At 47.1% G+C, this 14,281-nt stretch overlaps 2 protein-coding genes across 2 annotated transcripts; both read left to right on the top strand.

Moving 5' to 3' along the window:
- The first annotated feature begins 1,806 nt into the window (after positions 1–1,806).
- LOC117853246 (late embryogenesis abundant protein 31) lies at positions 1,807–3,139 on the top strand. The gene is made up of 2 exons (XM_034735635.2): positions 1,807–2,698; positions 2,796–3,139. The coding sequence occupies exons 1-2, from the start codon at positions 2,006–2,008 to the stop codon at positions 2,967–2,969; spliced, it is 867 nt and encodes a 288-aa protein (XP_034591526.1). The 5' UTR covers positions 1,807–2,005; the 3' UTR covers positions 2,970–3,139.
- Positions 3,140–3,516: 377 nt separating this feature from the next.
- Positions 3,517–5,017, top strand: LOC117851315 (uncharacterized). The gene is made up of 2 exons (XM_034733110.2): positions 3,517–4,471; positions 4,588–5,017. The coding sequence occupies exons 1-2, from the start codon at positions 4,114–4,116 to the stop codon at positions 4,920–4,922; spliced, it is 693 nt and encodes a 230-aa protein (XP_034589001.1). The 5' UTR covers positions 3,517–4,113; the 3' UTR covers positions 4,923–5,017.
- The last annotated feature ends 9,264 nt before the right edge of the window (positions 5,018–14,281 follow it).

Here is a 14,281-nt window from a genome sequence, read left to right as displayed (position 1 = left end):
TCGGATATTTGGAAAGCACTAAATATGAATTAATTATAAAACTAGTTGCATAAGCCGTGGTTAATTCGCGAGATGAATTTATTGAGCCTAATTAATCCATAATTAGCACATATTTACTATAATATCACATGTTCAAATCATGAAGCTTAATAGATTCGTCTCGCGAATTAGTTTTCATTTATACAATTGATTTTATAATTAAACTATATTTAATACTCTAATTAGTATACGGTGCAATCGAACTTGATTTTATAATTAAATTATATTTAATACTCTAATTAGTATATAAACATTAAGACTTACGCGTCCAGTATATCGGTGCAATCGAACTTGATTTTATAATTAAATTATATTTAATACTCTAATTAGTATATAAACATTAAGACTTAGGTGGTGTTTGGATCAGTAGTTCATGAGCTAAATTTTAGCTCCTAAAGTTTAGCCCCTAAAATTTAGTTCTTCTGGGTTGTTTGGATCCATGGACTAAAATGGATTAAAGTCTATAAATGTTGTTCAACAAAGACACTATTACCCTCCTTCCCTACCCCTCCTCTCCACCAGCAGCACCACCACCACAACAACAACCAGCCCTCCACGTCGCCGTCGCCGTCGCCGCTCGCACCCGGCGTCTCGACCCGGCGTCGGCGGCGTTCCTCTTCCTCGCCGCGCACGTGCGGGCGGAGGCCGCGGGGGGTCGGCCGGAGGCGGCGGGGCCGAGCGGAGGCGGGGTCGGGCGGAGGTGTTGTGCTACTTGTGCCTGGGGGAGGACTTCTCGCTGGAGCCCAACCCGAGCGCTGTCGGGCATGCACCCCAGGCCACGAGTAGACTTTGGACGGCTCACTAAGGGACGTACTCGGATGTGATCAGGACAAAGGGATAGGCTTGTCCCACTCGGACTAGTCAAGTATGCATATGGAAAACTACTCGGGCCACATCGAGTAGAACTCTGTAACTGTACTGGACTAGGACTCGGACTTGTAACCCTGCCCTCCCGTGTATATAAGGGCGGGTAGGGACCCCCTTAAAAGGACACTCCAAGTGTATCTAAGATCAATACAAACAACCACACAGGACGTAGGGTATTACGCGATCTAGCGGTCCGAACCTGTCTAAATCGTGTTCCTTGCGTCATCATTGATTCCTTGATTCTCGACGATCCTTGCCGCACAAAAGACCACCTAGGGTACCCCCTAGGTGGGTTGCCGGTCTAAAACACCGACAAGCACCAACGGCAAGGAGGACCCCGGAGCACAACGACTTCTTCTCCACGGACTGCAACCCGCATGCCGACTTCCCCAATTTGCCGCCGCCGCTTCCTCGTCGTAGCAGGCCCGGCGCCCGCATTGGTTAGCCTGCAGGCGGGGGGCCGGCCGGAGGAGGCGGGGGGCCGAAGGCGAGGCGGGGGGGGGGGGTGGAGGCGGCGGGCGTGGGTGGCGGAGGAGAGAGGAAGTGCGGGAGGGGCAAGGGACCACATGGAGGAGAGAGGAAAGGGAGGCAGGGGTGGAATTTGTGGTCCTGGGATCACTTTTAGCCCAGTTTAGGGCCTCTTTGGGAGTTAAAATTTTTAGTCCAAAGTTTAGCTATTTATCACTTTTTATCCACCTGTTTGGATTCCAAGAACTAAATTTTGATCTAAAAGTGCAGATCTAACCTCATGGATCCAAACAGACCCTTACGCGTCCAGTATATCGGTGCAATCGAACTCTGCAACGAGACGACACGAGGACAACTTACACGAAGCGTCTGTACACGTGCAGCTCATGCCTTCGCCGGCCAACCTTTTTGTCGACGACACGAAGGCAGGGCGCGTCAGCCGGTGCGCCGCACGCGTCACCACGCTGTGCGCGCGCCGACGCCGACCACGGATGGCCATATCCATGTCCAGGCCCATCCCAAACACTATGCATAAAATCGGCGTGGCAGAAAGGCAGGCTAGTTCACCCTGCCGAGATCCACTCCACGAACTCGCTAGAGAAGAAGACCGAGCGCAGATCGAGAGGTAGCAATGGCGCAGGCGCAGCCAAGGAGAGAAGAGGACCCGCTCCAGGCGCAGCAGCAGAGCGACAAGGCCCAGCTGGGCCAGGGCCAGGGCCTGCAGGACCTGCAGCCGGAGCAGGCGGCCATCAGGTACGGGCACGTGTTCGCCGTGACGGGCTACCTCGCGGGCCAGCCCATCGCGCCGCGCGACGCGGCCGCCATGCGTTCCGCTGAGGACAGCGTGCCGGGCGTCCAGGTCCCCGAGGGCGCCGGCGGCGGCTTCAGCGCCGCGACGGCCATGGAGACGGCGGCGGCCTACAACCAGGCCGTCGGCGCCGTGCGCCCGGGCCAGGCCAGCGACGCCGCCGCCGTCCAGGGCATCACCGTCACCCAGACCGCCGTGCCGGGCGGCCGCGTCGTCACGGAGTTCGTCGCGGGCCAGGTCGTGGGCCAGTACTCCGTGGCGGATCCGCCGCCGGCTGCCGAGGAGGACGCCACCAAGATCACCATCGGCGAGGCGCTGGAGGCGACGGCGAGGGCCGGAGGCGGGCGCCCCATCGACCGCGCCGACGCCGAGGCCATCCGCGCCGCGGAGATGAGCGCGCACAGGGCCGACGTCGCCATGCCCGGCGGCCTCGGCGACCAGGCGCAGGCCGCGGCGCGCGCCAACGCCCAGGCCACGCGCGACGGCGACAAGGTCAAGCTCGGCGACGTCCTCTCGGTGAGCCAGCTGATGCGGCAGTGTTGAATGCTCTGCAAGCTTCTGATGAACCATGTAACTGACGATGCTCTGCTGTGCTTGTCTGGGCGCGCCGCAGGACGCGACGGCGAAGCTAGCCGGAGACAAGGCCGCGGGGGCGGAGGACGCGACGAGGGTGATCCAGGCGGAGACGTTCAACGACGCTGAAGCCCACGCCAGGGCCGGCGGGGTGGGCGCGGCGGTGACCACGGCGGCGAGGCTGAACGAAGACAACCACCTTGGCGACGCTTGAATTTTGTTCCACCCCGCGTCACCGACTCGTTCGTTGTGTAATGTAATGTGACCCGTAGGAAACTGTGTGATGGAGCCAGCTCCAAGAGGATGCCAGTATGCACCCGCGTGTATAGCTTAGTTTGGTACTGTAGCTCTGTGTGCGCAGAAATAAAATGTCGGTTTCTGTGATGTCTTGTTCTGGCCTGATGCTCAGCTCAGTTACTCACAAAATGTCTCAAGACATTTCGAGAATTTAGTGGGAAGGAAATTGCTGACGAGTAGAATCAAGTGCTTCAGCGAAAAGTATGTTCCATCATCAGTAGAGAGTTTTTTCCTCCACAGAAAAATGTCCCTTCAAAGACCAAAGGAAAAGTGCGCAAGCGGTGCAGCTATGCAAGACCAAGAAAAATATGAAGTCAGTACCATAATATTCCTACAGCATGATTAGTTGAATGCATAATCACATGATTTGTTGATTGCATAATGTTTGCTGCCTTATTTTGTTTGAAACCTATCAACTATCATGAGTTATATGATCAAGTAGAGTCTACGTGTGATGAGTGAGATTGGTGTCATCTTCTCTTCTGTGTACTCGCCGGTTGTTCGCGTGATACTTTTTATCCATCTAGATCTCATAAAGTTACAAAAATGTCGTTACTTGTCTCTAAAATCAAGGATGAAGTTTTTGTTTGTTTTAGAATGTTCTTTCTTGCTTGATTATTATGATAACATTGGTAACATCAATTGCGATCTGCCATTTTTGTGTTACTTTAGAATGTTACTTGCTTGCGGTTGACTCATGCGCAGCATGTGCCCTTTGCTCATGCCTGCTTACACGTCTTATACAACAGAAGCGTCTGAATATATTTTTGTTCTAAAAAACATGTTTGACCGAGCACACCTACCTACCCATGGTGCTCCCTGCATGTCGTAACGAAACCAAAGCAATCTGTTCTACTCTAGTCACAGCAAAGGCACTCCTGAGTGAGATCACGTCCACCCCTGACAACAAAGCCTACCATATATAGCGTTAATCTCTCAACACTCAGATGCGAGCGAGCAAACGAAATTTCACATTAGTACAGTCTACAATTGCAAGCTTAGAGCCAGTACGTCTTTGTTTGATTGAACTGGATTCAGAATTAAGCCACAGCTAGGGAAGCATGTTTACCAGATCACCACACCTCCATCTGCTACTTGTCGGGGTCCTGGCAGCGATCTCAACCACGGCAAGGGCCCAGGTGGTGGTCTTGCCGAACTGCAACTTCCAGGAGGTGGACCTGGTGCCGTGCATGGCGGCGGGCAGCGCCGCTGCGGCCGCCGGCGCGGGAGGTGGCAACATCAGCGACGCCTGCTGCTCGTCGCTAAACAAGGCCCTCGACGCCGGGCACCGCTGCGTGTGCTCGCTGCTGCTGTCCAACGGCGTCTTCGCCTCCCTCGTGACCAACCTCCTCACGCTCCCGCTCGTGCTGCCGCTGCCCGGGTGCTTCCTCTACGCACCTTCCCTCGCCGCCTGCCAAGGTACCCAAGATCCAATCCTATCTTTACATCTCCTCCTGAGGCCGTAATTAACAAAACTAGGAGCACTGGTTAACAACTGATGCTGTTATTGACTAATTAAACTTTGTTCGTTTCAGCGACGCTGCAGCAGCAGACGAGTGCACCACCTGCAGCAGCCTCGTCAGCTGCGAAAACGGGAGGCGGCGCTGCGGGGGCGGCGCTTCCATCGTCCACACAGGCCGCCGCCGCCGCACCGCCGGTGAACAAGCGTGCAGGTCGAGAACAGGCTGACGACGGGAGGGCGAGGGGAAGCCTAGGAGGCGATGGCAGTAGCGAGGGTCCTAGTCCAGCGGGGAGCGTCAGCCGCAGCGATGCATGCAGACGTCCCAGCTCTGACGAGGGGAGAGCGTGCATACTGACCTTAGCGGTGGCCGTGGCTGTATTCTGGTTCAACCGCATGACGGATTCGTAGGACAATTAAAATCCGGAGTTGAAAACGCTGATGGATTGGACAATCATCAGGATGTGTTGTGCTCCCTGTTTTTAAAATGTATAAAAAAGAACAGAAAAAAATAAAAGAATACTAAAGCTCATATGCATATTGTGGTGAGCATATGTAGGAATCACCAGCGAGTACAATTCGTACAACTCCTTTCTCTATTCTTCGTTTTTTCTCCTCACTACAATGTGCAGACATGCGTACACACCACAAAACAAACACACCCACTAGTGCATTCTCTAGCACTACAGAGGCCTAAGTTAGATTTGAGACGACATGGAAACTAGCATAAATGGGTGTGTTTTACAGCAGTATAAAGAACACTAAATGTTACAGGCAAAACCTAAGTTATGCCAAGGTTCGCAGCTGTATAAAGGAACACCAGATTTTTTTCAAAAAATAAATAAATAAAGAACACCAGACCAAAACCCATCCCGAGTCCTTTCTCAATACTAGTGGACGTGCACGGGGTGGCATGTGATATAAAAAGGATTGCATAACATATATAATGTAATAATAAATAGTTACTATATTATTGAAATTGAAATAACATATAACTAACCATCCAAATTCAAATATTTATTAAAAATTAAACAAACTACGTTCATCAGTTGACACTCCCACAAGAAGTTTAGATATGGGAAACTGAAACTTTGAAAAAATAAACATTTGGACAATTAACAGATCGAGCTACAGAACGCGGGTGCATTTGCCGTCTTCTTCACCTGACCTAAACATATAGTCAAAAGGATACTTCAAAGACCGTCTGACATTTTTGTAAGGGCGGTGTATTGAAGTATATACGAATATAGTCAGATTGAGCGGTCACTGCCTCTTTAACGCATTCATGAACCTCGTAGTCCATTCGGAAAGAATTTCTAACATCTGCAAAAAAAAAATGCCATTTTTTTTCACAAGCAATACTTTTTATGGAATTATATCAAAATACCTTCGAGTGATGTCAACCACGGGTGCGCTGCAGTTTCACAAAAAGTGATTGTAGTCAATGTAGTTCCCTCCAGGCACCCTGTAATTGGAGATCATGATAACATCAAAATGCATCACAAGTCAAAGTAAACATAATCCACAACAAAATAGATGGAACGTTGGTACTTACATATATTCTAGTCTACAACAACCTTTGCAACCACTACAATGTGGTTGTGGACATCTGCTGCAAGAAATTGTTTATGCCCGTCGACATCATTTTGATCGACCACCAAATGGTGGAATGCTAGTGTACTTTAAGAGAGATGGTTTATAACGTAGATGGGTTATACAAAATTATAGAATAAAATATGCTCTTATTTTAATAAATGTGTAACTAAACAAAACTAACTTTGTGTCCGCCAAACAGAATTCCCTTGCTCCATATGGATGAAGTAATTTGTAGTCCGTTGGACCAACAAATGCTACCACCACTACTACATCCACCTTAGTCTCATGAGGTAGAGCCATCACAGTCGCCAGATTCATGAGATCACCAGAATTGTTCTGAATAAATATATAGCAGATGTTGATGTAGTGGATGTGCACGTGCGCGAAATACAACATGAGTGTTCAGATGAAATATAAAGAAGAAATATCAATTAAACATCAGATGAAAAAAAGCATGAAAGCATGAGTGTTCAGGCACTACCAAGATTTGGAAGGTAATAAGAAAATTCAATGGGAAGATAAGGCATCCAGAGAAAACAACACAATTGAAATGATATGTTAAACTAATCTGAAAATAACAGGTCCTTAAAGTGGCTTCTATCTCTATAATCAAACTAACCTTATAGGCATTCAAACTAACCTTATAGGCATTCACGATTACATGTTCCATAAACACCGGTTAATACATGTAGAAACCGAGATGAAATACTTATAAAACCTACCGAGTAATCATAACAGCATATAAGTATAGATACAGATGAAATATATATGTACCAGGCATTGGGTGATAGTAGACCCATCTGACTTGAACATGTCGATGGTGGTTTCTTCCGGATCCCCATTGCCAAGCCCTCCTTCACCTAACCCCGTGTCCTGCTCGGAAGGAACATTGATATCATCTGATGCATCAACGTATCCCTGCATTATATTATAATAGCAAAAATCAGGAAAGCCTATAACATAAAAAAAATCACAAGCGCAAGAAGTTTTTCTCATCAACTTAAAGTGATACAATTGTGAGGCATTTGGAGAGTAAAGGAACATGAACCCCCATTTGTGAGATGCGCTAATAGGAGACATCAAAGAGGAAAATGCAGGTACACGTCTGGGTGGCCTGCGCGAGAAAAAGAGAGAATGGTTGCGAAGTGGTACGTGGAGGGAATATATAGGCAAGTCGTGTCTCCTTTATAGAAGGAAAGGAATAACAAAATTGGATATAGCGGATGTCGGCCATACATCCCCGGGTCCACCAGAAGATCTGTACGGACCCACTCAAGGGGATGTACTCAAGACATATCAGGATATGAAGACTACGCTACAGGGCAATGTAGACTACATGGACTCACTGAAGGACTAGCCAGAAGGCAGTAGGACTACTCTGGCGAGTTAGATTAGGACTCTGTAGTCATGTCCGACTAGTACTCTTGTACCAAAGACTACCCTATAACCCTGCTCCCCCGACATATAAGGGCAGGTAGGGACCCCCTCCAAACAAGTTCAATTGAGTACACGTATACAACACATAGGACGTAGGGTATTACGTGATCTAGCGGCCCGAACCTATCTAAATCGTGTTTCTGCGTCACCATCGACTCCTTGATTTCGGCGACACCCACCAACCAAAACACTACCTCAGGTATTCCGTTGATAGGTTGCCGGGTTAAAACACTGACAATTGGCGCGCCAGGTAGGGACTATCATCGAAATTCTCCGTGCGAGGTCGATGGCTCCAGTCATCATTAAGCCTGCGTTCGTGTTTGAAGCAGGCACAACGTTTGTTTTCGGCTCCTGGCTCTGCATCGCTGACGGCATTGGAGGTTTCCAATGCTGCATCATCAAAGAACCGGAGAAGAAGCATCTCGGTGGAAACTCTTGTCGACATGAGGCGGAAGATTTCGTCGAGAAACTCGAATTTTTTGATCTGAATAACACCGGGTTCGGCCACAACTCGGATTCAACCACAACTCAGATTAGTCCGCGCGGACAGGCAATTCCGCCATCGTATGGACCGGATAAAACTCCAAGCTGATTCCCGCTTGGACTCCGAAACGTGGTCACGGCTCATCAAAAAGCTTTATCCAAAGTCCAATCCGGACTAGAATCAATTGAGGACCATGACTATGACTCGAACTCTCTTGAAGAACTCCCCTTATCAGGTCCGCAACAGGGCTTGGTAATCACATCAACACCGCAAGGCAGATTCGTCTACTGGCCGGGCATGAAGCCATCCTTCCTGGCCCAGGACAACGAGTCACGCCTCATCGCACACTTGGGCATCCTCCCATACCAAGAGGGTACTCCACTCTCACTGATCCGCGAAGAAGATGGCTCCACTGAGGTCATAACATCCAGCTCTGGAAGCTACTTTCCGGATAGAGAACTCTTTGTTGTTGTTTCACCAGCTGATGGAACAGGAACCAGCGATCAACACCAACATCAGGGAACTCCTCATCAGGAACGCTAAGTCAAAGAAGTCTCCCAAGATGAATTATCAGCTGACGCCCCGGAGGGTGAAACTAGCAGCCAGAGAAATCAAAGAAGAGCAAGAAACACTCAGAGAGCGAAATGTCGTCGACTTCTAGCCGCAAGACTTCCCATCGTGAACCTTTACAGAGCATTCAAAGCAGTACAAACACGAGAGCACAACATGCCACTTGCCACTATTGCCTCTATCGACCTTGTCGCCCGTTCAATACCTCCGAACAAATACAACGATCTCCTGTCATACTTGGCAGAACACACATACAAACTCCTCGACAAGGAAACACCAATCCCATCCGTACCTCGCAACCCAAGTCACCATGATGATAGCAGAGACCATGCAAGACATTCAAACCAACCACATGAAGAACCAAGATAACATAGGGGCGTACTCGAAACTCCAAGATGAAACAGAGATGCAGCCGAAGGTAGTCGTACAGCCTCCGCGGAAGGCCCACGTCACCGTAGAGCTAATCCTGAACCCTCGCACATCAGTGATCTTAGAGAAACATTAAACCACAACCGTGATGCTTGAGATATAGTCAACAATCGCTGCCGTGAACGTGAAGCTGAGAGTGATGACAATGACCTCTTCCCCGCTTTCACAAGACGAATCATGAAGACTACTCTTCCAGAGAAATTCAAACCAATGGGCATCACCAAGTATGATGGCAAACAAGATCCAGTTCAGTGGCTCTGCTGCTACTCACTAGCAGTCCAAGCTGCAGGCGGAAGTGATGATACAAAGGTTATCCACTTCCCCGTATGCATGGAACCCACACCACTAACCTGGCTCAAATCTTTGAAGACTCACTCCGTCGACTCATGGTCTGATCTAAAAAAAGCTTTTACAAGCAACTACGCCGGAGCTATGCAGCGTCCTGGCAACATAATTGACTTGGCCCAGGTTAAGCAGCAAAAGGATGAATCCTACACAGCTACCTACGCCACTTTTTCGACAAAAAGGCTACAATTGTCGACATCTCAGAAGCAGACAAGATCGAATGCTTTCAAAATGGCCTTTGGGATCGATGTATGTTCTAATACTTTGGCAGACGCTGTCCAAAGGATGTCAAAGAACTCAAAATTATAGCTCAGTCATGGGCAGATGAAGAAGATAAGGAATGTGAAAGGTTCGACTTAGACCACAATCGCAGACGTGACAACAATAACCAAGGTAACAACCAAGAACTAGACAGAGACCACAACGGTGATCATTGAAACAACTACTCGGGCAATCAGAATCGCAAGCGCAAACCAGACAATACAGTTGCAGCAATGTGAAACTCAAGCAAGAAAGGACCAAACAAACGAAATGATGGCCCTTCATTCAATGAACTACTCAAGAAACAATGTCCATGGCACCCGCACAACAAGCATGCTGTAATAGACTGCTACAACCTTCACAGAGTGATGCAAGAGTTGTCAGAACCTCCCGCCAACAACAATAACAATAACAACAATAAGGACAAAGGCAAGGGCAAGTTGGATGAAACTGAAGATGATGAAGACAAGTTCCAGATAGTGTCTAAAACTGTCAACGTCATTTTCGGTGGAATTCTAGGCACTACCTCCAAGCGATCCAACAAATTAGTACTCAGAGAAACCATGGCTATCGAACCAGCCACCCATACACCTGTCAAATGGTCTGAGGTATCCATTACCTTCAACAGAAAGGATCAATGGACCAACTTCTCAGAATTAGGACATTTCCCTCTGGTACTAGACCCAGTTGTTGCAGGATCAAGACTAACTAAAGTACTCATCGACGGCGGTAGTGGACTCAACATCATTTTTGCCAAGACTCTGAGCAAGATGGGCCTCGACATCATTGAAATGCTTACCCCAATGGATTCTCCCTCCTACGGAATCATCCCAGGCAACGCAGCTATCCCACTAGGACAAGTCATCCTACCTGTCACCTTCGGCACCAAAGAGCATTACCGCACAGAGTACATCAAGTTTGAGGTGGCTGACTTCGAGACTTCTTACCACGCCATCCTTGGAAGACCAGTCCTGGCCAAGTTCATGGCCATCCCACACTACGTGTACTTGCTACTAAAAATGCCTAGACCAAAAGGAGAACTATCTCTTTGTGGAGACCTACGATGATCCTATGAATGCGACATGGAAGGTGTTGAGATAGCCACGACTACTCAAGTTCCCAGCTCCATGCAACAATTTTTCACTGCGTCAAAGAAGCTCATCCCGGCAGAACTTGAAAATCCAGAGAACAAGTTGGAAGCCACTAAAGTCAAGCAAGCAAACTTCAAAGCCATTGACCTCGAGACTGGCGACCTATCCAATACAGTCCTGATCAGAATAGGGCTAGACCCTAAATAGGAAAGCGTGCTTGTCAGTTTCCTTCGGGAAAATCGAGACATTTTCATGTGGAAACCGGCTGACATGCTAGGTGTGCCCAAGGAACTGATTGAGCACTCACTCAACGTCGATCCTAAAGCTACTCCAAAAAGACAGTGGCTATGAAGATTCGCTCAAGATAGAAGAGACGCAATTAAGAAAGAGCTAGCCAGATTACTCGCTGCAGGCTTTATAAAGGAAGTTTTCCATCCTAATTGGCTAGCCAACCTAGTTTTAGTTCAAAAGAAGAACAACAATGAGTGGAGGATGTGTGTCGACTACACAAACTTAACAAACATTGCCCCAAAGATCCCTTTGGGCTTTCCAGAATCGACCAAGTAGTCGACTCCACAACTGGATGCGCACTACTCTATTTCCTCGATTGTTACTCGGGTATCACCAGATAGCATTCAAGGAAGAAGATCAAGCCAAGACCGCGTTCATCACCCCTTTCGTAGCATTCTGCTACAAGACAATGTCCTTTGGGCTGAAGAATGTAGGTGCGACTTATCAACGTGCAATTCAAATGTGCTTTGAGAAACAACTACACCACAACATAGAAGCCTACGTAGATGATGTAGTAGTCAAAACCAGGAATCTAGACGATTTGATCGTAGACTTAGAAGAAACTTTCACAAGCTTGCGAGTGTTCCGATGGAAACTCAATCCTACCAAGTGCGTTTTCGGCGTACCATTGGGGAAACTACTCGGGTTTATGATCAGCCATCGAGGCATCGAGGCAAACCCCGATAAAATCTCCACCATCACCAATATGCAAGCCCCATCTAGCATAAAAGATGTGCAGAAGCTCACAGGTTGCATGGCAGCCCTACATAGATTCATATCAAGACTTGGAGAACGGGGTCTACCCTTCTTCAAACTACTCAAGCGACAAGACAAGTTTCAATGGACAGAGGAGGCGGATAAGGCTTTGTTACAGCTAAAAGACTTCCTGTCAAAGCCACCAATCCTCACAGCTCCAACACCAAATGAAGACTTGCTCTTGTACATCGTTGCAACCACTCATGTTGTTAGCACAACAATAGTAGTCGACAGGTCTGAGCCAGGCCACGTCTACGAAGTCTAGAGACTAGTATACTTTGTTAGTGAAGTACTCCCAGACTCCAAGACACGGTACCCGCTGGTCCAGAAGCTACTCAATGCCATACTACTCACTTCGTGGAAACTGCAACATTATTTCCAGGAACACAACATATCCGTCATCACTGACTTCCTGCTCGGCGAATCCTCCACAATCGGGATGCCACAGGAAGAATATCAAAATGGGCAGTAGAACTCAGAGCATTTTCCTTGAAATTTAAACCCAGAACAACAGTTAAGTCCCAAGCTAAAGCGTCCCCACATCAGTGGAGACTAAATGTGACACAAATATCAGTCCTAGGAGGCTGATAACACATTTATTCAACAGATGGTTCATAAACCATACAACCCCCCTCCAAACAAGTTCAATCGAATACAAGCATACATCACACAGGACGTATGGTATTACGCGATCTAGCAGGCCAAACCTGTCTAAATCATGTTCCTGTGCCACCATCGATTCCTTGATTTCGGCGACACCCACCAACCAAAACACTACCTCGGGTACTCCCTTGATAGGTTGCCGGGTTAAACAGCGACACTGGAGGTCAGACCGAGATAAATTACCATGCACGAATTAAAGACTATACAAGGAAATGTGAAGTATAGAAAATTGATAATCATAATCAAGGGAAAAATTGTGGGGGTAGAAGAGAATAATCGCCGATACCTATCACTGAAACTTTGCATTCTTTGCCATATATCAAAGACGCGCACCTCGAATTAAAAAATGGTGATTGAATCTCCCACCCGACAAATGCATGCTGATCCATCTCTAATTTGGCGAAACATGTTAGTTAATTTCCTTTATTTAATTGATGTGTCTCATACATGATATCCTCCTTAACACGTGCGGCTGCTAAAAAGGCATAAGATCTTAGATATAATACTAACTTATATATAGAGCTCCTAATCTCAAAAAGGAAACATCATTTTTAGGGATAAAATAAAACAAATTGTCCATTCCAATTATCCAAATCATGACACGGCACAGAGATTTAGCCAAAATCAACGAAATAGTCACAAAATGCGTAGAGTATAGCCATTCATGATTACATGTTACATAAACAATAGTTAATACATGTAAGTAATTTTGCTTGACGTCCATAGACATTCTGACTACAGATATATAGACAACCTATTTACAAAGAAGATTGGAATTAATACAATATATCACAACATTTGGAAGGTCGGCAGGAGATTACGTGGCGTCATCGTAGCCAGGACCTCCACCATTCTACCTCGAGCCGTCCACACGACGGCGCTTGCTAGGTGGCCCACTGCCATCACTGTCGCTGTCTTCACCGTTGTCGCTGTCGTCGTCATCGCCGTCGTCGCTGTCGTCATCTTCGCCGTCGTCTCCATCATCACTGTCGTCGTTGCCGTCGCCGCTATCATTGTTGACACCTTCACTGATGTCTTCATCACTTTTGACACCATATAACTCATTGCCGAGGACCCACACTCACCATCAGATGACACTACGACAAATTCCTTCTCCTCATTGTCATCTAAGAAAACCTGCGAAAGCTTGGGAGGCCACAGGTCCAAAGGATCAATTGGGGAATCTGGCGGCGTTGATATTGTTGTCGTACATGTCAATCTCTACACCTCCTACACTGTGAAGAACGTTGTAGTTTAGGAATGGAACTATCGAGGAGGAAACACCGTGGTTATGCATCGACGCAGTAGAGTAGTGCGATGGCATATTAATTAATTGTGAAACAGCGCGACCGATCGCCAATGCTCAGTGGTCCTTTCGTGGCTTCTAGTAACTGCACAAAACGGTTCTTGCTGAACACGTGCGGCGGCTAAAAAGTCATCAAATCTTGGATATAATACTGACTTATATATGGTTATTAATCTCAAAAAGGAAACATCATTTTTAGGGGCAAAATAAAGCAAATTGTCCATTCCAATTATGAACACATGCGGCTGCTAAAAAGCCATCAGATCTTGTATATAATACTAACTTATATACGGTTATTAATCTCAAAAAGGAAACATCATTTTTAGGAGCAAAATAAAGCAAATTATCCATTCCAATTATCCAAATCATGATAGGCACACAGAATTAGCAAAAATTGATGAAATAGTTAAATACAAAATTTAACAAAATGCGTAGAGTATAGCCAAACTAATGGAAATTCAAGAATTAATATATATATCCAACAATCCGTAATCAACTACTATATCTTCTATGCCTTCAGTGTCGCTGCTTTCCTCATGGC

The sequence above is a fragment of the Setaria viridis genome, chromosome 4 (assembly GCF_005286985.2).
Source record: "Setaria viridis chromosome 4, Setaria_viridis_v4.0, whole genome shotgun sequence".
NCBI classification, from domain to species: domain Eukaryota; kingdom Viridiplantae; phylum Streptophyta; class Magnoliopsida; order Poales; family Poaceae; genus Setaria; species Setaria viridis.
The sequence above is the reverse complement of the archived record's forward strand: the minus strand, read 5'-3'. Positions and strand labels throughout refer to the sequence as shown.

What these genes read in the sequence shown, in the direction of transcription:
- LOC117851315 (XM_034733110.2), top strand. Translation starts at nt 4,114, where the DNA reads ATGTTTACCAGATCACCACACCTCCATCTGCTACTTGTCGGGGTCCTG. An exon ending in TTCCCTCGCCGCCTGCCAAG is followed by an intron (nt 4,472 to 4,587) that starts GTACCCAAGATC and finishes TGTTCGTTTCAG; the next exon opens with CGACGCTGCAGCAGCAGACG.
- LOC117853246 (XM_034735635.2), top strand. Translation starts at nt 2,006, where the DNA reads ATGGCGCAGGCGCAGCCAAGGAGAGAAGAGGACCCGCTCCAGGCGCAG. An exon ending in AGCTCGGCGACGTCCTCTCG is followed by an intron (nt 2,699 to 2,795) that starts GTGAGCCAGCTG and finishes GGCGCGCCGCAG; the next exon opens with GACGCGACGGCGAAGCTAGC.